At 36.5% G+C, this 21,394-nt stretch overlaps 1 protein-coding gene across 1 annotated transcript in view; it reads left to right on the top strand.

Annotated features, from left to right (window-relative positions):
- The window catches only part of LOC127978544 (syndecan-2), a 30,876-nt gene extending 14,461 nt beyond the window's left edge, over positions 1-16,415 (top strand). The window contains exons 2-5 of the mRNA XM_052583273.1: positions 12,688-12,802; positions 12,893-13,062; positions 13,324-13,450; positions 14,461-16,415. Of these exons, the coding sequence (XP_052439233.1) occupies positions 12,688-12,802; positions 12,893-13,062; positions 13,324-13,450; positions 14,461-14,624 (576 nt within the window). The 3' untranslated portion in view covers positions 14,625-16,415. The remainder of the gene's footprint in view (positions 1-12,687; positions 12,803-12,892; positions 13,063-13,323; positions 13,451-14,460) is intronic.
- The last annotated feature ends 4,979 nt before the right edge of the window (positions 16,416-21,394 follow it).

Raw genomic sequence — 21,394 nt, 5'->3', positions numbered from 1 at the left:
CTAGTGTATTATGGGAATGGTGTAAAAGGAGCTTTGTGTGGTGCAAAAACCATGCCAGATCTTAGTTTCTCCTCTTTATTGGAAGACAATGGGAAATAGTTGCTGTGATGCACTCATGCCAATAGCTTTAATTTTAAATCAGCGATTGAATACAATTGGTTTTTATTGTAGATAATATGTAAATGACAGCTTTACCTTTGTCAAGGCCTTTTCAGTTGGTATCTTGAAAGGACATTTCCCACCTAACAAAATCAGTAAATTAAATGTCAAGGCTCAATGGTAAGGGTGTTTTTTTAATGCAGCCACAGTAGTTCAGATTTTTGCCATGTATTTTGTATATTGCTATTCATTTTAATATTTATATTAATTGAATTATTTTTCTTTACATTTTACACATAACAAAGGATGCACTATATCGATCAAAGTAACAGTAAAGGCTTTAACAATATTAGAAAATATTTGCATATCAAGTAAATTATGTTCTTTTGAAATTTATGTTCATGAAAGAATCCTGCAAAAATGTATCACAGTTTTCATAAAAGCATTAAGCAGCACAATGGTTTTCAACATTGATAATAATAAGAAATATTTCTGGAGACCAAATCATGAAATTAGGAAATTCATCTCTGCCATCACATAAATAAATTACATTTTAAAATATTCAAATAGGAAACATTGTTTTTAAAATTATAATATGACAGTTTTACTGGGCTGGTCCGAATAACATTTTTTGAGCTTCGAAGCTTCGGTAGTAATCAATACTGAATATTCGAAGCTTCTGAAGGAAGGGCTGAACATATTCTTCTCTCTGTCGCGGTCAGGGCTTATTTGCTCTGAGAACGGATACTGCACTAGTGATACAAAACACACAGGTCTGTTAAGAGCAATAATTTAAATATAGTCAAATTATTATTAGGCTCACCTACTGTAAGTTTTTTTTTTTTATGGCTGCCGTATTCACAAGTATTTTCCAAGCAAATTAAGTACACGTTTTTATCATGTGTAAAATCACTGATTAACATGGAGGATAAAAACAGGCTTGTTTTTTTTTCACCAACAATATACTATGCCAACCCACAGAACGGATATTCGAATAATCGAATATTCTGGTCCAGCCCTAAAATACATAATTGCTGGAAAACCGATAAACAAGATCAATAAATGTACTATTTTCAATAGCAGTGCAGCATTGGCCCAAAAGGGTGAATGACCATTACATCTACTGGCCTGAAACTCTATCACTATGGCCCAGGCCAGCAGGCCATACTTATTGTTGATCCCTGTTCTTGACCCTGCTTGTCCGGCAGGGCTGATTACATATGCTGCAGAGATGCTCTCCCCCTGGGTTTCTCTCAAGTCACCACCTGTGTTTCTAGAGACCTGGGGGATTTGCCAGACATGTTCTGGCCTGAAAGGCAGTATTCATCCAGCTCATGATGATGTGCCAACACCGAACAGCGCGAGCAAAGGTCTGCTCAGGAACATGTGTGTTTTATCCTTTGTTTCATATTCATGTGGCCACATGCGCTCCCCTTCTGCTTCTCCAGGTATTGAAGTGTCAAGTGTTTGGTATGTAATTCTCTTCTTCTTCTTCTTCTTTTTTTTTTGTACTGTTAGTCAGATGAATTTCTTTAAATGACTACTACTATTTTACTTGAAATGGCTACTCCTATGTTTAGCATTATTTTAAAAAGAATTGCTGTTGTTCATTCAAAATGTGAAACTGCAAAATGTGTCTTTTGAACATCATTTAAACTTTGTAGTCCCACCCCAAAGTAACCTCATTGGTTGATGCTTTTGGGCTGCAAACAAGGGCAATTTTTTGATAGCACTTTGAATCAGTTAAGCAATGGAAATTTGTCTCTGCATATTAAATTGGAATAGGATACAATACTGGAAAAACTGACACATTTAACCTCTGCCTTATTCCTTAAAAGTGTCTATTAGCCTGGGATTTCCTGCTACTTTTGTTTTCTGTCTGTCTTTGAAGATTTAGCGTCGACTGTGTTTCTCTCAGGCATTTGAATGCTTTTCAAACAGTGATGGAGCAGAGCAGTGAGGTGCTCTCAGTGTGACTTCACGCCAGCAGGCCAGCCGGTCCAGCTCTGTTCATTCTGACTAATGCCGTTTAGCTGCTGTTCTCTCTGAGGAGCTTTCAAAATGGAACCTCTACACAGCTGAAGCATCTGTTTCCTAAAACATCCACCTTGATCCTTGCACAGCATGTTCTCTGGGCTCCTATGAGAGTACCTGCCAGCACGCTGTACTGAGCTTTCATTTCCTGTCTTGGCAGATTGTCTGTGTCAGTGCAAACCTGAGTTGTTAAAACACCTTAAAGAGCGGTTCAGAACAGAGTGCAGCAAAGATGGAAGCATGCATTTTGTCACATTGAGGTCAAATGTCAATGTTCTGCAAACCCACCGTGAAAAAGCACAGAATTTATATTTAAACAAATGTTTTTAGTAAACATTTGCCCAAGTGTTTTAAAGAAAAGATCACATATAGCTACAGGAGATTTGAGTGGAAGTTGTTGAGAAATCTTTTCAAAACAAAGAATTTGTGCTCTGCCCATGATAATTACATTATTGGTTATCTGTTCACCACATAATCTGTTCAAAAAGCCTATTATATATATATATATATATATATATATATATATATATATAATTTTTTTTTTTTTTTTTTTTTTTTTTAGATTTTTGTGGGATTTTTGTTATTATAATTGTGGTAAATTACAGGCCTTTAAGTAAATCACAATGTTTAAGCCTTTTTAATGATATTCAGTATGTATCTCAGTAGATTTTTAGATGATCTGAAATGGCTTTTGTAATCTTTGAAGCAATTGTTAAAAAAATTGTTTTGATATTAATTTAGTAACAAGTTGCCTAAGTTAAATAAGAAAGAATAATGGAATTGTATCATTTTGTATAACTTTAATTACATATTAGTTACAAGCATATTTTTACTAAAGTGTCTTATATATTAATGAATTATTTGTAAGTGATCGTTTAAATTCAGCATTGTTTTAAGCTGTTTAACTGAACAGTCACTTTTAAAGAACCAATTCTTTTAACTAACTCTAATGGCTTAAATAAGGGAAATAATTAAAATGTTTTTTTAAAGCACTTAAAAAGCACATTGAAATCACTTTGCAGTTTTGCAATATTTGTGCATATTTAAATCAGTGAGAAGTGCCCTTATTAATTATGAAAGAAATGACTGCCATTGTGTTCATATTTATTTCATGCTATCTAATTACATTGTGGTCATGAATACATTTGAAGTTTCTCTAAACCTTTCATACATGGCCTTAAAGTAACAGTAAAATACACTACCTGGGTATAATATAATGGTTCATATGAAAGGTAAATCAATTATGTGAACTGGAAGTAAAGGTGAGAGTTTAGCATGTCAGAGAAGAATGCTTAACGACAGAGAGAAGTGGATAGCCCCCCCCCCCCACCCCAATATCTTAAGGAGTTGATGCCTTCATTGATTTTTATCTCTTAAGAAAAAAATCTTTAAAGCTCCTAATGATTTACTGCTGATTTACATCTTGCTCAGTTTGTGTTTTATGTTCCTGAATCAATGATGTGATTTTTCTCCTTAGGTAAACGTGTAAAGTTCTCTCTGTAGGATCAACTTGTGCTTACTGAACAGCATGTCTTCATTAGTATTGTTTTTTTTTTTTTTTTTTTTTTAGACCATTTCTTTTTCTTTCTTTCTTTTTTCCTTTTTTTGAATACAGTTTATTTATTTATTTATTTTTGCACATTAAACCTCATGAGATAAAAAGTAATGCTGTCTTGAAGATGCGTCGAGGTTTTCCCCTGGAGGCATAAAGTGATTTAATTTTATTTTTTTCCCATCAGTCATTGATATTTGATTTGTATTCACCCCTCATATTAGGAAGAACTGCAGATGCATGATAGGTGTTTTATAAAATCAAATGTAAAATCAAATCCCTGCAAGGTTGACACACTTGTCCCATTTTTTCTTTAACTAAAGGGGACAGAACTACTTTGCAGCTACAAATCCATAACTTTATCTGCTTTGACTGTAACTGCTAATCTTTATCCAAAATATGACTGGGAGGGTGATGCCTATTTCCCAGCATATAGCATTTCATGGCTCACAAAAAAAAAAAACTTGGGTTTCTAGTGAGTATCAAATGCAGTTTAACTGGGTCGAGGAATCACCGGGCAGGCCCTATCCTCTGTGGAGTCATAAGAAGCCTTGGAGATGAGAGCAAAACCATGACTGCAATCTTGGATTAGAAAATCCTTTAAAATACAGTTTAAGAGTTAATTATTGAAATGTGCATTTCTTAAATCTATTGGCAAACTGGATGTCATTGAACAAAGGTGACATGGATATTTGCTTGGAACAGATATGACCTTGGAGTGAATATTGTCGGTCGTGATGTTGTATTATGCATTATTATACATCAAATTATATTCTAGAGCATGTACACCTCTGGGCAGATTGTCAGTTGTTTCTGTTTGGCCTGGAAACCACGAAATTGTTATTCATCCTCTCAAGGGAACAAGACAGGAAGTCATAGTTGCAGTATGATGTGTCTGGAGGAAAACACTAGTTCTTTTTTTATTTGCATAGCTGAGATCATTAATTCAAGTTGATATAACAAATTTCAAGTAAAAATTTTACATATAATTTATTAATATGTTATTTATAAGTTTACACACTATTTTCCTGACATGGACTAAAAGCTTTCATGCAGTAATCATGCAGTCTTTATTGTGAAGTGGTAGCAGAATGCTGTCAAATATTATCAGAATGTTTTTACATTTTTGCCCCACCATAGGTTTGGGATTGGGTATTTATGGCCCTGGTCAGTTTCAGGGGCCGGCATCTATCTGGCCTGGCTGTAACTGGCTGTCTGGCCCTTTATGAGGTGGAAGGCCAGGTTACAGCAGAGAAGGTGGCCAAGAAGCCATATATAAGCTTGCACATGAAAGCTTTAGCTATGACCTGCCTAAAATTACTGCTGTTTATATGACTATATTTTAGGGCAGGGCGATATGGAGCAAAAAATATATACGATATATATTTCTATCTTTCCAGGAAAAATAACCCCCTAAAAACTACTTCAAAAACAAATATGCCAAATATTTAGGGCTGTAGCTATTGAATATTTTAGTAATCGAGTATTTGACCAAAAATTCCATCGATTAATCGAGTAATCGGATAAAATGTGTTTTTGCTTAATTAAAGTGCAATATTAATTATGCAAGAGAAATCAAGACTCCTGGGTCTTTTAAATTTAACAACTAAGTTTCGTTTTTTAGAATTCTTTTTTTTTTTTTTTATGCATAGAATGCAATGCATACATCAAAAATCTCTGTCTGTATTTTAGTGCCATTCAGTTGGGGTTTTAAATAAAGCTTTTTCTGAGATGCACATTAAACATTAAACACCTAAAACATTAATTTATCTTGTAATTATTGAAAAATAACTTAACTTTGTAGTAAACAAAGGGGATTTTTTTTTTTTTTAGTAGTAGGCTATGTACATTCTGCTGAAAAATAGTCTTTAACTGGACTTTTATTTTGACGCGGTTGGCGTACCTTTACAGTTCTGTGTATGTGATGTGACGCTAGTTTTACTCAAATCAAACGGTCAAATGCTCATGAAGTGACTGTCAGAGCAATTTTGGAGATGTTGTTCAAATGATCATGTCCTTATTTAGTGAGACACCAGACGCTGAAATTACTGCGAGCGTCAAGCGCGCTTCAGTGTGTGTGACAAAGGAAGACGCGGTTCTGCTCCATTCATTAACACAGACACGCAGAATATGCAGAATTCATATTTAAATAGAATTGCAATGACCTACTTTTGATTAATTCATTCAAAATTTGACAAATTCCGTGACATTCTATGTTAAATGTAAATTCCATTTTTATGACTGGATTCCCCCGATTCAGTCCGCGTTTTCTGCATCCCGGAAGTGATATGGCCCTACAGTAGACATCTGCCTGCTGTTTGTACGATGCCTTAAAACTGAAGTATCTCCATATAATGGAATTTTTTTTTTTGACTAGTTCTGTAGACTCCGGTCTGGTCGGGGATGCCACCATGTTCACTGAGACAACACGCGAGGGGAGGGGGAACAAAATCAAGGAGGCGGGGGCAAGCACAGCACAGAGAAGACAAACAAGCAAAGTGGCGGAATCAGAATTAAATATAAACAATATATACGATATGTCAAAATCCATATCGCGTTTAAAAAATATCTCGATATCTTTTAAATATCGAGATATCGCCCACCCCTACTATATTTGATGCATAACATTGGTTTGATCTTTTTGGTGCACTTTAAAGTACTTTTTTCATAGAAAGTCCATTAGACCTTTACGTTTTGCATAAGGTCTGGCGGAGTGCTTCCTCTGTTGATTACAGAAGTTGTTGCCCCTGCAGCTACAGCAAGGAGACCCTTCGTATCCTTACATGGGGCACTAGCCCAGGAATGTGGCGCCTGCCTGTGTATGTCAGACAGCCGTTTGTTTTGGAATCTGAGAGCATATTAATCTGTCCTGGGCCAGTGCACTTGCTTCCCTGCCCAACATGCTTTCGCGAGCACTTTTGACTATAAGAGTGCGAGTTGCGGACTAATGACTGCCAGTGTAGACCAAAGACACTCGACCTGCTGAGAACTTCAGTTCCCATGTTTACATTTACCTCTCTGGATCCCAGATTCGTTAGTGATAAATGGGTTCTTTTTCAGCTTTCTCAGCAGCAGCTGTCTCCGTTTTCTATTTGTTTTTTAAAAAAATGCTGGATTCTGCTTGAAGACAGGCCTTGAAATATTGCATGAAGGACTATAAACTTCACCATAGAGGCTTTCTTTGTGTGAAATGAAGAGCTTGGAATGAATCCGTGGAGAGGTTCTTTGTGAGCTTTCTTTTTGATTAATACAGTCACCTCTGGTGCACAGAGCTGTGGAGGCTTATATGTTGGAGGTCTACGGTTGATTCTTCATTGTGTGCTGTTAGACTGAGGATTAGAGTTCAATGAGCACTTCCCTAAAACTTCTAGACATTTATGTAGCTCCTATCCCTTGATCAGTCAAAGTCAGCTTCAAAGCAATTCTTAACCCTCCCCGTAGAGAAAAAGGAAAGGCCTCATGAATCTCACAGGACCGATGAGGAGATTCTGGTTTGTAGATCAGTCTCCTCATGGCATGTGAATGATGTCACCTCACAAACGTTCCTCCTGGACGTGTTCCAGGCCCGCTTGGGTTTGGGCTTAACTGTGATTGGTTTCCACTTTCTGGAGAAGCTCCCCCTCTGCTCGTTTTCCTGTTAATTAGTTCCTGATTATGAACCTTAGGAAGGCACTGAAACCTCAGGGCCAGAAGGACAGAGAGATAAAACCCTTACTGCTTTTATGTTCTTCTTCCACAGTGCAGCATTTCCTGAATAAATCGCTGCATGAAAATTCCCTTTTGACTATTTGATTATCTTTATGTGTAACTTCCAGGTCTGTCTTTGTGTTGACACAGCTTCAGATATCTCTAACGGGTGGCTGATGTGTTGCTGGTGTCTTTGAAGATACAACAGTGGACCATTGTTGCCAAATCTTTTACATTCGGTATGTTTGAGTGTTGACTCTCTATTAGGGATTAGCACAAGTAATTGGAAGTGAGAACAGTGATCATGAAAACACCAAAATGTGTTACATTTTGTAAAGCCTTTTTTATTCAGCCTAAAAACTAGTCAATGATTGGTGAATTTTTGGATGGTACATTGTGGTTTGTTTAGTTTGCATTGGAACAGCTGTTGAATTGGGGAACTGTGTACTTCTCTGTATGCTAGACACATACAATATGCCCTTTGAGTTGATAGAACGGGAACACTGTGGCCTGTTTGTTGTTACACTGCCAAAAAATAGTCTGTCTTGTTTTTTTCCAAAAAATACATTCTCTGAGAACAAGTTCGATTTTAGTTGAACTGATACAATTTATAAAAGTCGTTTTTTTTATTTGATACAAATTTTAAATAAAAAATGGATATAAATATTTTTGATAAAATGTGGAATGTTATTTCTATTTATTTTGGTTTTATAAAAATGTATAATGAAGTAAATTCTGACTTTTTCTTTTTTGGTTTGTTTGTTTGTTTAATGCATAATTGTTACTAAATTGCTACCATTCAGAAATGTAGGGTCAGTATGATATTTATTTACCTTTAAAGAAGTGAATACTACTTATTCAGCAAGGATGCATTCAATTTATCAAAATTTAGAACAAAGATTTTTACATCATTACTAAATTGTTACTAGATTGTAAAAAAAAATAAAAAAGCAGCTAACTAGCATATTAAAATGATTTCTGAATGATCGTGTGACACTGAAAACTGAAGTAATGACTGCTGAAAATTCAGCTTTGATGTCACAGGAATAAATTACATTTCAAAACATATTAAATAAACTAGTGCTGCACGATAAATTGCATGCGATATTTACTGCACATCTTGTCAGTAAAGCCGGTTCTGTAATAAGCCGTAAATCTCCAAAACGTGCATGCAGAGGCGTTGTTCACACTGACAGGATGTGTAAAACATGCACAAAAATTCATTGTTCTTTTGTGCAGCTTGTCAGTGAACAACAGCTCTGTGTCTTAAATGCTTCTCCATGCGAAAGCGCACAGGTGATGGAGATTTACCACTGATTACAGAACCGGCTTTACTGACAAGATACCCATTATATATTTCGTGCAATTTATCATGCAGCCCTAAAGAAAACAGTTATTTTAAATTGTTAATATTACACAATATTACAGTAATTTTCTGTGATTGTAATCAAATAAGTGCAGCCTTGGTGAGCAAAAGCGACTTTCAGAAACATTTGAAAAATCTTACCATATACAAATGTTAGAAAGGTAGTGTATGTTTAAAACAAAATAAATTAACTTTACCACAAGTGGAACTTTTCTTACACAAAATGTTGGCTTGTTTATCTCTCAAGTATTCAAGCGGTCAAAATAAACATCTCTTATCTCCCATACAGAAATTGCTTCTTTACTTTTACTGTTTTTGGGCCATGACATGATAGCCGTGATTAATCCTCAAAATCTGTTATAAAGGCACCCTGACTGATGGACCGGGTGCTGCACTAGACTTCAGTACTGATCGTGGTGTAGATCTGTTACTCACCGTTTTTTCAAGATAGATAAACTAACAGGCTCCATCACATTGGACACTCCTTTTGAGATATATGCATCATCCTCAGTAAGAATGGTAAATTCTGCTAACATGCAGTGGGGGACAGCAAGACCAAATAAAGCTCTGTCACGTTTGTCCCTCTCTACATTTCCCCTGCCTGATTTAACAATGACATGGCTTAAGCATATGTCAGACAGTGGGAACTTGCCTTCCCGAGGTTGCTAGGCATAGATGTGCAGTCTGACAGGCTTTTAGCGATGTAACCTGAAGGCAGCAGATTGTCCTTAGCAGCAGTAATCTCGCTTCCCTACGTCCCCATCCCCTCCCTCCATCACTCTTTTTTATTTATTTATTATTTTGTTTATAGTCACTGTCCTCTTGCTCGTCCCTCCCTGGTTTCTCCGTCTCTGTATTTTACACCCAGCCTCACTATGGAAACAGAGCAGCCTCCTGCTGGTTGCCTGTTCATTAGAGACTGACAAAAGTAAATGCTGTTTCATAACGGGGGCCACAAACTGCTGGCCCCTTCATTACTGCTGATTCCCTGCCTGACTAGGCCACTCGCTAGTGCTCATTACTGCCCCTCGGTCACTGTCCTCGCTGATGAACTTATTTGCACTTGGTACATGACAACATTTCCAGAGCAGGACAAAGTCACCGACAAGAAATGTGTGTCAGGTAGGGATGTGCAAAAATACATATTAGGGACAAACGGCTAGTCGACTAATCAGTCTTAGGGACGTCCTGTGTAATCAGGCCAGTTCATATGGCCCCAATCTTGTATTCTGTTTTTTCTTGCATGTAGCAATCATGGTAGGATCCTCAAAACAACAAAATATAACATGGATGGAAAAGCAGAATTTAAAACTACACTCATATCATAAAAAAAAATTAAACTTAAAGATCTTCACAACAACCAGTTAATATAAAAGTTTGGTTTAACTTGAAGAAACTGTGACAGAAATATATTACTTAATGTATATACTACTACTACTAATAAAATGATTAAAAAATTATTTTTAGGGGAATATTTGATTTTATGATCAAATTTATAATTCAAATAATTATTGTGAATTATTATTTTTATATATTACTAAATATACATATAGCAATATACATAGTAAAACACTAGTTAAAATATATATGTATTTTACATTATAATTAAAAAAAATAAAGAAATAATAAATGTGTTGCTGTTTTAGTAGTGTTTATGCTTTGTGGCTTCCTAAGGTGTTGTGGCTGGTAACTAGAGTGGCCTGGTTTTTTTCTAGGTGGTTGTTTACTTGGTGGTTGCGTCCACCTCCAAGTTTCTGATATTGTTGTCCCTAAATATGGCTTGGGTCCCTTCTTCTTTGTAAGTAAATGCAACTTTTGCTAAACTAATAGCAAACTTCTCAACATGATTTTAGGTATCATTTGCACATTTTCCATGCTGATAACTGAATGTAAATACACAATACAAGCACAAAAGTATCTTATCGATCTTGTGCATTTATTTTTTATTTTTTCAAAATCAACACTAATTGTTCACGAGCACTCAAGTAAAATGCATTACTTCAAAAGGTTTTGAAAGCATCTTAACAGCTCTGTGGTCTATTTATTGTCCGAAGCCAGAAATAAAGACACATTAGACACCTCGTTGCAGAACTTTGACTAGAATCCCATTGACAAAAAGAATTGACTCAAGATATCGAGCACTGCTGATGCGCCTGTGTGTGTGGCCCAGATAATTGTGCTCTTTGTACTTTGCATTTCAATCAGCGGAGAAAGAATTTGACCAAATCAACAGCAGTGTCGTGTGGGCCGGCCAAGTGAATTGTCTACCAAGAGAATAGCAATGCTGGGTTAGAAAGGTTAAGATAAAGTTGCTTTGAACAAATTCCTCTTTGATCAGGACTTTGAATTGAATGCTTTTCTGTGGGAAGTCACTGCCGCTTTTGAATGAGCTGGTTATTGTTCTGTTTTATCATTGTGTTCCTCTGTACAGCTCTACCTCTTTGTGAGAGATGGTCTAGGCTTTTTTTATAAAGAAGATACTAGGTCTCGCAAACATGAATACACATCATTACGTTTTGTACACATTCATTAACGACAAATTTCCACAAAAATGTTTTCAGTAGGAAAACCGTTTTCTCAGTGTGCTTTTGTCTATTTCTTCTGTGAAAAGATAAAGAAAAAGAATCAATATACATGTTATTTCACTCTGGCTGAGAAGATGGATGGTTCTTAAAACAAAGAAACCAATATGTGTACCACAGACTCTCTGTGCCTTATTCCTGGGCCCTGTAGTGTGATTTATGGTGACCACATTTTGGGCCCTTTTCTAGCCCTCTCATCAGTATGGAGAAACGGTCACAGCCAGGCTTGTACTGACGCTCAATGCTGGTTGCCACAGTGCTGGTAAACCACTCCACAAAGACCAGAGAGCACAAAGGAACACGATTAGCACTACCACAAAAACCTCTATAGATAGTTAACACACATTGATTCAGATTATATTGTCACTTGATAGTGTATCCTAATCTGTGCTATTCAAATTTGGCATCGGGGTGTTTCAGACTGAATTTAATTTCATTTCTTAGCATTATCATAATTATAAAATATTTTCATATTTTAATGTTCCACTTCAGGTTTAGGGGGTTTGTGGCATCAAAAATTCTTGGAACTATCTCTCTCCATAATCTACATAACTGTGAAGCAGACACCTCCAAATGCTCTTTAAACTGAATAAACTGTGCTCCATTACACCGCTTATCTGGAAATATACCCGATTACAGCATTCATTTGATGATTAACTGCTGCCATGATTACTAGAATATGCACACAAACGCCACTCTTAATAAAATCCTGTTCAATAGTGCAGAGTTAATTGCACTTTGCAAATGAGTGAGTTTTGTGAATGGGGAACAATGTATGAATAACCTAATTGGCATAGAATGTGAGAGTGTTTGTATTGAAAAGAATGACAATTACATAATTTAAATAAACGCTTATGCGCGTACGGTTAGTGTTTCTTGCACTTGAATACTCCCAGAACTATTTAGTCAATTTGCTCCTTTGCAGGTGATGCAGCTGGGCTCCTGAGAATGAACCTGTTGTTGGAAAGTTTCTGCGGTGCTTTAAAATGTCATAATGTGGCTCTACAGAAACGGCTGAGTCTGCAGTTCATTCTGAATGCTCGGTTGTGGAGCGAATATTACTTGTAGCTGCCGGGCTTGCGTCTGCGCCGAGTCTTTGATGAGAAGGTTAGGCTGTGTATAATACGTGTTAAGGCAGAAAATATTGACTTTCAGATTTCAGCAGTAAGCAGTGGAAACAGGGAATACTCATTCATCGTGTGGCAAGATGGCCAGTTTACTAGTTTCAAACACATTACTGAAAAAAAAAAAATCGATTTCAAAGCCTCTGGTCCTTTGAGTTTAGGGGTTTGAGAGCACGAAAGCCAAAAACACTTTCTGTCTTAATCTCCATTTTTAAGACTTCTCTTTTGCTTAAATCTCTGCAGATAGCGGTCTCTGCGGCCAAATCCACCACCTTGACCGATGACTTATACCTGGAGGAGGCCGGGTCAGGAGGCTACCCTGAAGATGACGACGACTTCACTTCTGGATCAGGATCAGGTAAGAAGTTCCTCATTGATTCTAGGTGCACAATCTGATCCCTTCATGTTGGATATTGCAGTTGAAGCACAGATTGTGTTGGTCTTTCAGGAGCTGGAGATGGAGTTGAAGTCATCGGGAAACCTGTCACTGTAAAAACATTATTCTTCGTGCCTAAAGCAGAGCCCACTCAGGACTCCACCAAAGACTTCACACCGAAAGTGGAGACATCTACGTCACGCGATGTCCCCGAAGACAAAAATAAACGAGTGAGGATACAGGTGGGTACCAGCTGTTATGTGCTATTATCACCCGTCTCAGGGGATCCGATCACCTGTTTAGTAATAAGGGCATAGAAGGTCTTATGTATCTGATCACCTGAAACCGAAACCAGGTGTAAATGGGGTTTCTTGGACACAAGTGGATCTATGAATGTAAATTACATTGTGTAGTCATGCAGCCAGCACAGAGCCCTCTGCTGTCATAAAGTCATCCATCACTCCAAATTGAGTGTAACGCATCCTCTTCTTCACTTTCTTTAGGTCCCAGTCCCAGTCCCTACCACAGAAGACTCACGTAGGAACCCAGTCACTAGCACCACCAGCCTCCCTCGATCACCCCTGGATGTCCAGTCAGAAAATCTCTTTCAGAGGACAGAGGTTTTGGCAGGTCTGTAAATTATCATTTATAAATTGATACTATCAAAACACTTTTGAGTATTTTTAGAAGATGCCATAATTTGTTTGACCAAGAAATGCTGCAAAATATTGTAAATTATATATAATTATATATATATATATAATTAAAAAATAATAAATATAATTTGTCACATGATCCTTCAGAAATAATTCTAATGTTTTTTTTATGCTCAAAAACATTTCTTATTATTATCAATGTTGAAATCAGCAGAAACCACAATATATTCTTTGATGAACTGATTGTTAAACACAGTTTTTTGTAATATTTTTGTAATGATTTAAAAGTATCAATTTAATGCATCCTTGCTGAACATTATTATTATTTTTTGATATTACTAGTAATAATAATAGCAATAATAATAATCTTACTGACACCGTTCTGAATGGTAGTGTACATAAATGTTTTTATAATAATTTTGCTACTAAATTAGAAATTCTTGCTTATAATTAATTCCTGCTTCTAATGCATGGTGCTGTGGTGTGCACTTTCATAAACTTGATTTGCAGCCCTCACTGGGAGTTTCAAAGGTTTACTACACATTTCAACTAGAACGCCCACTTTATCTTTTGTCTTAGGAGAGATATAAAAAAACTTAAAGAGCATGTTACCATACAACTCAATCAAAATAAAACATACATTTCTCAATGTTTAAAGGTCAAATTCTTAAGTTAAGCACATTCGGTTTTAATATCCTGCGATGAGAAGGAAAAAATGTCTTCCTGTCTTCTTCCACACTTCCTCTCGCTCAATCTCTTGGCCCTCCAGCAGTGTTGAGAGGTTCCTTATTGAATTATTTGATTACTGGCCATAATCGGAGTCTGCTTCGTATGAGCCACAGACTCCCAGATGGCACTTTAGTCACGTAGTCGGGCAGGAATGAGATTTCACATGTACCGTGAGAAAGCAGCATCTCAGCTATGTCTGCTCATCTTCATTGAAGCAAACGGACTGATTAGGCCTTCTTAAATCCTCTGTTCCAGCTGTCATTGCGGGTGGAGTTATCGGCTTCCTCTTTGCCATCTTCCTCATCCTCCTTCTGGTGTATCGCATGAGAAAGAAGGACGAAGGCAGCTACGACCTCGGGGAGAGGAAGCCGTCTGGAGCGGCCTATCAGAAAGCTCCCACCAAGGAGTTTTACGCATAGACTCACTCATGTACAAACCAGCTTTACCAACCTGAGTGATCAGTGACTACAACAAACTCATTCTGCATAAAAAAAAGAATAAACATACGACATGATTGAGGAAAAAAATTAATAACATAAAGGAAAGCTTTTGCATAGAGTATTGTAATTAAGACCTTTTCTTTCCTCTTTTTTTTAATGAAAAAAGCAAGCATTGCTTATTTTATGGCAAATCTCTCTGTATGTAAACATTATTTTCTCTGTGTATTTGAAAAGGCTTAAAAGAAAAAAAAAAACATCTCTAAGGGTGAGGACATCCGCATTTTTAGTCGCTGACTACTTTTTAACTGTAGCAGTATGTATTTGTAAAAACAATTTTAAAGTGGAATAATTGAATATAATTGTTCTGTACCAGTCCTGACTTCATTTCTCATCTTTTTTTTTTTTTTTTTGTCCTAGCATGTCTGATGTTGATCATAAGTGTTTCATTAATTTATCATTTTCTCAGATGTTGAAAAATGCCTTTCTGTAGTTTTCCGAAATCTGTCTAGTAACTCTTAACGAGTCTGTAAATGCTTTCTTCCAGGTTGCAATGTTCATTTTATTATTGCAAAACACGTAGTACACTTTTTTTTTTTTTTTTTTTGGTGCTTAGAACTGAAAATACGTCAAAAGACTCGTGTCTTGCAAAATGAGTTACATCTGCGCTTGAGTGTTTGCGGGCTAAGAAAAACAACCAGTGCCATCTTTCATCCATTCTCATCTTGGCGACTCTAAAGCTTCTCACATGGTTGAAAAGAGGCTGATTTATCGGACTGATGAGCCCATAGCCTGTCCTCTGTGATGAGAGCTTGTGGTAGCTCATACTGTGGATCTGACACGGCCTGCCCACCTCCAGACATGCATTTCCTTTGATCAGAGCGCCGTTCTGATGTTTCAGTGATGAAAAGCTCACATTTATTCTCACGTCACACTGCAGTGATCTGTTCTGTTAGTTCCATGAAGAGAGTAGACCTGATTTTTTTTTAAATTACCAATACAGGCTTTGCTTTCCTACTGGGCCCGAACAAACTAGCAACTTGGAATCACTTTCATTGAAATCATACATTTTTTAACAGTTTCCACTAGTTCGGGATTGTTTGAAAAAGCTGAAGTTGGAGTGCTGTTAATGTATCTCTTCAGTGCTCATCAAAAACCATTATGGAGGCCAGTAATGTCCCATACGGATCAGTGTGATCAAACTCACGCTCTCTAGATCCCTAAAAAGGTTGTGACGTTGCCTTGAGAAGCTTGACTCCCCATGTATCTTTCCTTCCTTGCCCTGTTTATGTACCCAACTGTGACCAACACCCAAAAGTGACTGTACTGACCCTTACCTAATCTAAGCTGGAGCTGAACGAAGCAAGGTACTGAGCAAACGAAGGCAAACCCAAAGACTCATTTGATTTCCACATTGCTGTGTATTCCTTTGGCCACATTTGAGTTTTCATTGTTAGCTGTTAGTTTTTGTTTTTGAGTAGACATCTGACCTTCGCATCCAATTACTTATTCATGTATGGGAAAAATCTATATAGAATTATATATAAATGTATATTCACAAATGTTTAAAACCTTGCCTTAAAAGTGCCTACCATTTGGAAACGTGCAAATGTCTGCCGTTTAGACGCGATGTGTACGCCAGAATAGTTCGAGTGATCGGTATTGTGTTAGCACAGCAGACTGAAATGGTAACTTTTTTTAGTTGTACATAAAGCAGACAGTATTGTACCTGTAAGTTAAAACAACACTACTGAATAAACATTGTGGCCTAAATGTTCTGGTCTTCTTTTCTTTTTTTATCCATTTATACAGACATCTATTTATTAAAATGTATGCCTTTGATCTTTCTATCTATTTTTCTATCTATTTTTCTATCTATCTATCTATCTGTCTGTCTGTCTGTCTGTCTGTCTGTCGGTTCTATTGCTATATCGTTCATTTCTTTTATGGGTCATTCTATCTATCTATCTGTCTGTCTTTCATACGTTCATTCTGTTGTTTGTTGTATCGTTGCAGTCATTGCATATGAATATAATCATATGAATAAATGTGTGTCCGGCATCTCTTGCAGGGAATGTAAAATGGGAACTGAAGGGATTTCTGCTGAAAGTGTTTACACATGGGCTCAGTAGTGCAGATTACCTCTGTATTTATTAATCTTTATTGGTTCTCCTCAGGGATTACTGGAACACTGCTTGATCGCAGTGCTTCTCTTATTTAGATCAGTGTCATGGTCTGGTGGAATACAAATCTGAATATTACTCTATAAGATCATGGCAGTATTTGGATTCATAGGAACCAAACTGCTATATTTTTTTTTTGTATTATTCTATGTGAGGGTATTGTAGTGCAATAATAATCCTTGAGAGAGAAACTGGATTATTTGAAGCAATGCCATGAGTTTTGCTCTTCCTGCTCATGTGAACATCCTTAACTCTCCGTTCTCTGTTTGCTTTCAATGATGTTGTTCTCCCATATAATCGAGGGGTCAAGCCTGGCCTTAGCCTTGGCAGATGTACATGGCTTACTCTCCAGACCGTGATATGTAGCATCTGCCTTTTAAACCAGTCTCATCAAAACATTTCAGCCTTCTTTTACATCTATTCAGCTGTGCTGATTATGAGGTCAAATTTATGGCTCCCTGATCAGTGCCCAGTGTTTGTGTGTGTCCATGTCACAATGTCCCCTTAATTTATAATGGCTTTCTCAATGGGCCAGGGAGAAGGGAGGGAGAAAAGGGGAGCACATATGGAGCACAAAAAGCCACTGGGGCTTCTCTTTGAGAAACAGGGCTGATTCAGTAAAGAGGCCAACCATGGATGCCAAACCATGCAGAAACTTCGAGAAAATGCCATCCAAAGTAAACATACTTTCAGGCTTCATAAGAGCCTCTGACTGAAGGGCAAAATAAAGACTAGCTTACATCCATGAGTCAAAAGCTGGTGTACTTCAAAAGTACAGTATCTTTTGATAGAGGATTTACATTCAGATGTCCCAAATGTTAAGGCATTATTCTTTTATACACTATATATAACAAAAGTACCCTTGAGTTTATATTTTAGATACAGGTGTGTTTTATCAGGACACATTTCAGAGAAATCTGTAGTAGTAGGATGTCGCATTCAATATAATATATTGAATATAATATAAATATATATATATATAGTCCATGCTTTACTCACCCTCAAGGCATCCTAGGTGTATATGACTTTCTTCTTCTTAGATGAATCCAAACTGAGTTATATATTTATAAAAAAAAATGTCCTTTCAAGCGTTATTATGGCATGAGTGGGTGTTTTTGTTCAACAGTCCAAATGTAGTCAAATAAAGTGCCCAGAAAGGCAGTAAGAACATCATTAAAATAGTCCATGTGACATCAGTGATTCAACTGCAATTTTATGAAGCTACGAAAATACTTATTGTGCACAAAGAACCACCGATGTCACATGGACTATTTTAACGATGTTCTTACTACTTTTCTTGGCATTGAATGCGTTGCTGACTGGGACGGAAAGCTCTTCAATGTGGTACAGTAGTGGTGTTGCTGTCTATGCAGAGCCAGAAAGCTTTTTTTAATCATTGGTGTTCCGAAGATAAACAAAGGTTTTACAGGTTTGAACTGACATGAGAGTGAGCAATCAATGATAGGATTTTCATTTTTTAAGTGTACTAGGGGAGCGTGGGGCACAAAGTAACATTTTATATTCCACACAGGGTTCAGAATATAATTTTTATTTTTTTTTATCCACGGTAATTTTACACTTGTCTAGTATAAATATGTTGCTTTGTTTCTTAATTACAGTGTATACGTTTTTCTTTATCTACCCTCAAAAAATGGAAGTGAATTGTGACAACATGCCCCATGTGGTACTTTGTAACATCTGAGGGGGATTGTGTAACGACCATATAACAGGTTAAAATGTTATCTGATCGAATGAAAAAAATCTACATGACAACATAAAAAAAAACAAAAAAAAAACATATATATATTTATTTATTTATTTTTCCCCCCAAATTAAATAATGCACTTTAAGAATTAAAAATATTCTGATGTAAGAGTTTGATGATGAACACATTGGAATCAATGCTTTGGAGGACCACATAAATGAGAAAAAAATGCTTTACATGTCTTGAACTAATAATTTCTAAAAATGAAACTGGCTAAACATTGACTGTCAGTCTTTATTCACCTGTTTGTTGTTGTTTCTCATAAAAATGTATTAAAGTAAATAGTGTAAATTACATTGCTAATGTCATAGAATAGCCAGTGTTACAACGTGCCCCATCTGCGCAAGTAGAATTTAAAACTGGTTAGTTTCTTCTGCTAGTTATCAAAGCATTAAAAAACCATCTGAACTGATAGATAACATATTGGAGATTAAAATAATAGCATATTTGTCTAATTTTAAATTAATAAAAAAAAAACATGAAAATTTTACTTATGCTAGCATGTGTGCATTTTGTTATGCTAGCATGTGTGGAAATATTCAAACCATGTGTTTCAGCTAACCCTGTGTTTAAGCTTACTTTGTGCCCCCTATCCCTTTAATACTTTGTTCCCTAGCCAAGTTAGAATCATGAACAAGTAATATTGACTTTAGAACTGATAAATGCCCAGATTAACTGGAATCAAATCAAGTAACTCAAAATCTAATTTAATCGTGAAATCTATCAACCCCCAGCCCTATTTAGGATTGTGGCATACAGAAAGCATTACTGTGTAGGCCATCACTTTACCCTGGTATCACCATCTGATTCCATAAATGTGTTAAATCACCACATACGTTTTTATAAGGGTTATAAATGCAATAATTTAAACGACATTCACCGTGTCTCTCACTCTTCCCCAAACTCTCATCCGCTGAGAGTCCAGATGTGCTGTTCGCGCGGGGAGTATTTTAAACTCTCGATCGCACAGTGGCTCAGGCTGAAAGCCATCGCGCTGGTATAATTCCACACAGTGTTCAGCTGTGGAAGGATCCACTCTCTCGGATTACAGTTTTGACAGGTTGAGAGATAAACACACTCCCCCACAAAATGGCTTGATGCCAGAGTAATTGGTCCCTGTGGGTGGTTGGGAGGTGTGCTCGTGCTCTCTCTCGGCTGGTAGGGCATGGCGGATCAAGCGCGGAAGTTCAGGGGGCGTGCAAACGTTTCCAACGCGTTTTAATCAAGCAGCTGACGTTTCTTTCTGTAAAAGGTTGTTTATTATCATGTTTAACCGAAACTTATCTCGGTAGAGAACAATATCAGCACCTATTGAAGGTATGTGACTGAAGTAACCTGTAAGGAGGCCAATATAAAAAAAAGGGTTTATTATTATGGTAAAGACTTTTGTACAGATGTTTAAATGAAAAGTAATTCAACTATTTATGTATTCCATTCAACCCTTGAGGGCTTTTAAATTGGGTGTTAAAAGGAGAGGTCAGGTATGTCAGCGAAACTTCAAACCACAAACACCTGGCTGCTTTTATTGGTGTTTCTGTTGGAAGAAGGGTCGAACTGAGGCCTATTCTAATCTGCGGCACAGGTGCTATTCACTCAAGATTATTACCAAACCCTGCATAATCCTCCACTCTCAAGTGAGGGGTTTAAACTTTGAAAGTGAAATTACTTGGTGAAGAAGATGAATCATATTCCAATCCCTAACAACAAACTCAATTTATAGAAATGACAAGCTTCTCAGTTTTCCACTTAATCATTCCCGCTCTTGATTAAACACAGACTGGTAATGAATGCCGATATGGCACCATGGTTCCTCTTGATAGAATTTGGAAAATCATTTCTTATGAACTCAGGCTCTCTGGCATTTATGCAGCAACATGATAGCGTAGTTTAATTTTAATACGCAAAGCCTCATTGCAAATTAAAGTTTGTTGTGAATAAGACCCTCTGATGGGTCCGTTTATGATGACTATGCTTTAATTAAAAGCAAAGCTCTTGAGGAGAAATAATACAAATGTATTGAGTGCTCTTGAGATGGTTACGCTGAAGTTTGAGCAGTCGAATTTGGAACCACTGAACTCAATGCCATTTGTGTTGACATATGGTTGTAGATCTGTTGCAAATGAGCCTTGCACAACATGCCAGTAAACGAGCCGCTAATTTGGGGTCTAGATGACGTCAGGTTTAGCTGTGTTTTGTTAACCTTTATGGGGAAGGTGTTCAGTCTTGCTCCTGGAGATTTACCTTCCTCTTCCTCATGCACAACACACCTGCCTGTAATTTTCTGCTTGATTAGCTGCTTCAAGGTGTTCAGCATGAATTTTCTGACTTTATGTTGTCAAAAACTGAGAGTTCATTTACATGACAATGATGTATTAACTATAACTCTCTCTCTCTATATATAACATTTCTCATATATATTTTGTTTATCTTGATGCAGTAAAATGAAAAAAAAAGGATAAAATGAAAAAATAAATAATAATAAATTATTTTTATTATATATATTAATTAAAAAAAAAATATATATAAATATATATATGTAAATATATACAAATATAGATATATTTAAAAATAAATAATAAAATAACAACAAAATTATTAAAACTTTATACTAGCATACACACATACACATATAAAATATAATAGTGTCTCTGTGACACTAAAACAACACTGAAATTAATTCTTCAGCACATGATCGTTAATCAGTGACACCTGGGTATTTAAAAATATGTCTGATTCAGTCATAGTGAGGTTTCAAGAGGAAAGCCAGGATGGATCACGCAAAATAATTTGAGTAATTAAGTAAG

Source organism: Carassius gibelio, chromosome B19 (assembly GCF_023724105.1).
Source record: "Carassius gibelio isolate Cgi1373 ecotype wild population from Czech Republic chromosome B19, carGib1.2-hapl.c, whole genome shotgun sequence".
Lineage (NCBI taxonomy): Eukaryota > Metazoa > Chordata > Actinopteri > Cypriniformes > Cyprinidae > Carassius > Carassius gibelio.
The sequence above is the reverse complement of the archived record's forward strand: the minus strand, read 5'-3'. Positions and strand labels throughout refer to the sequence as shown.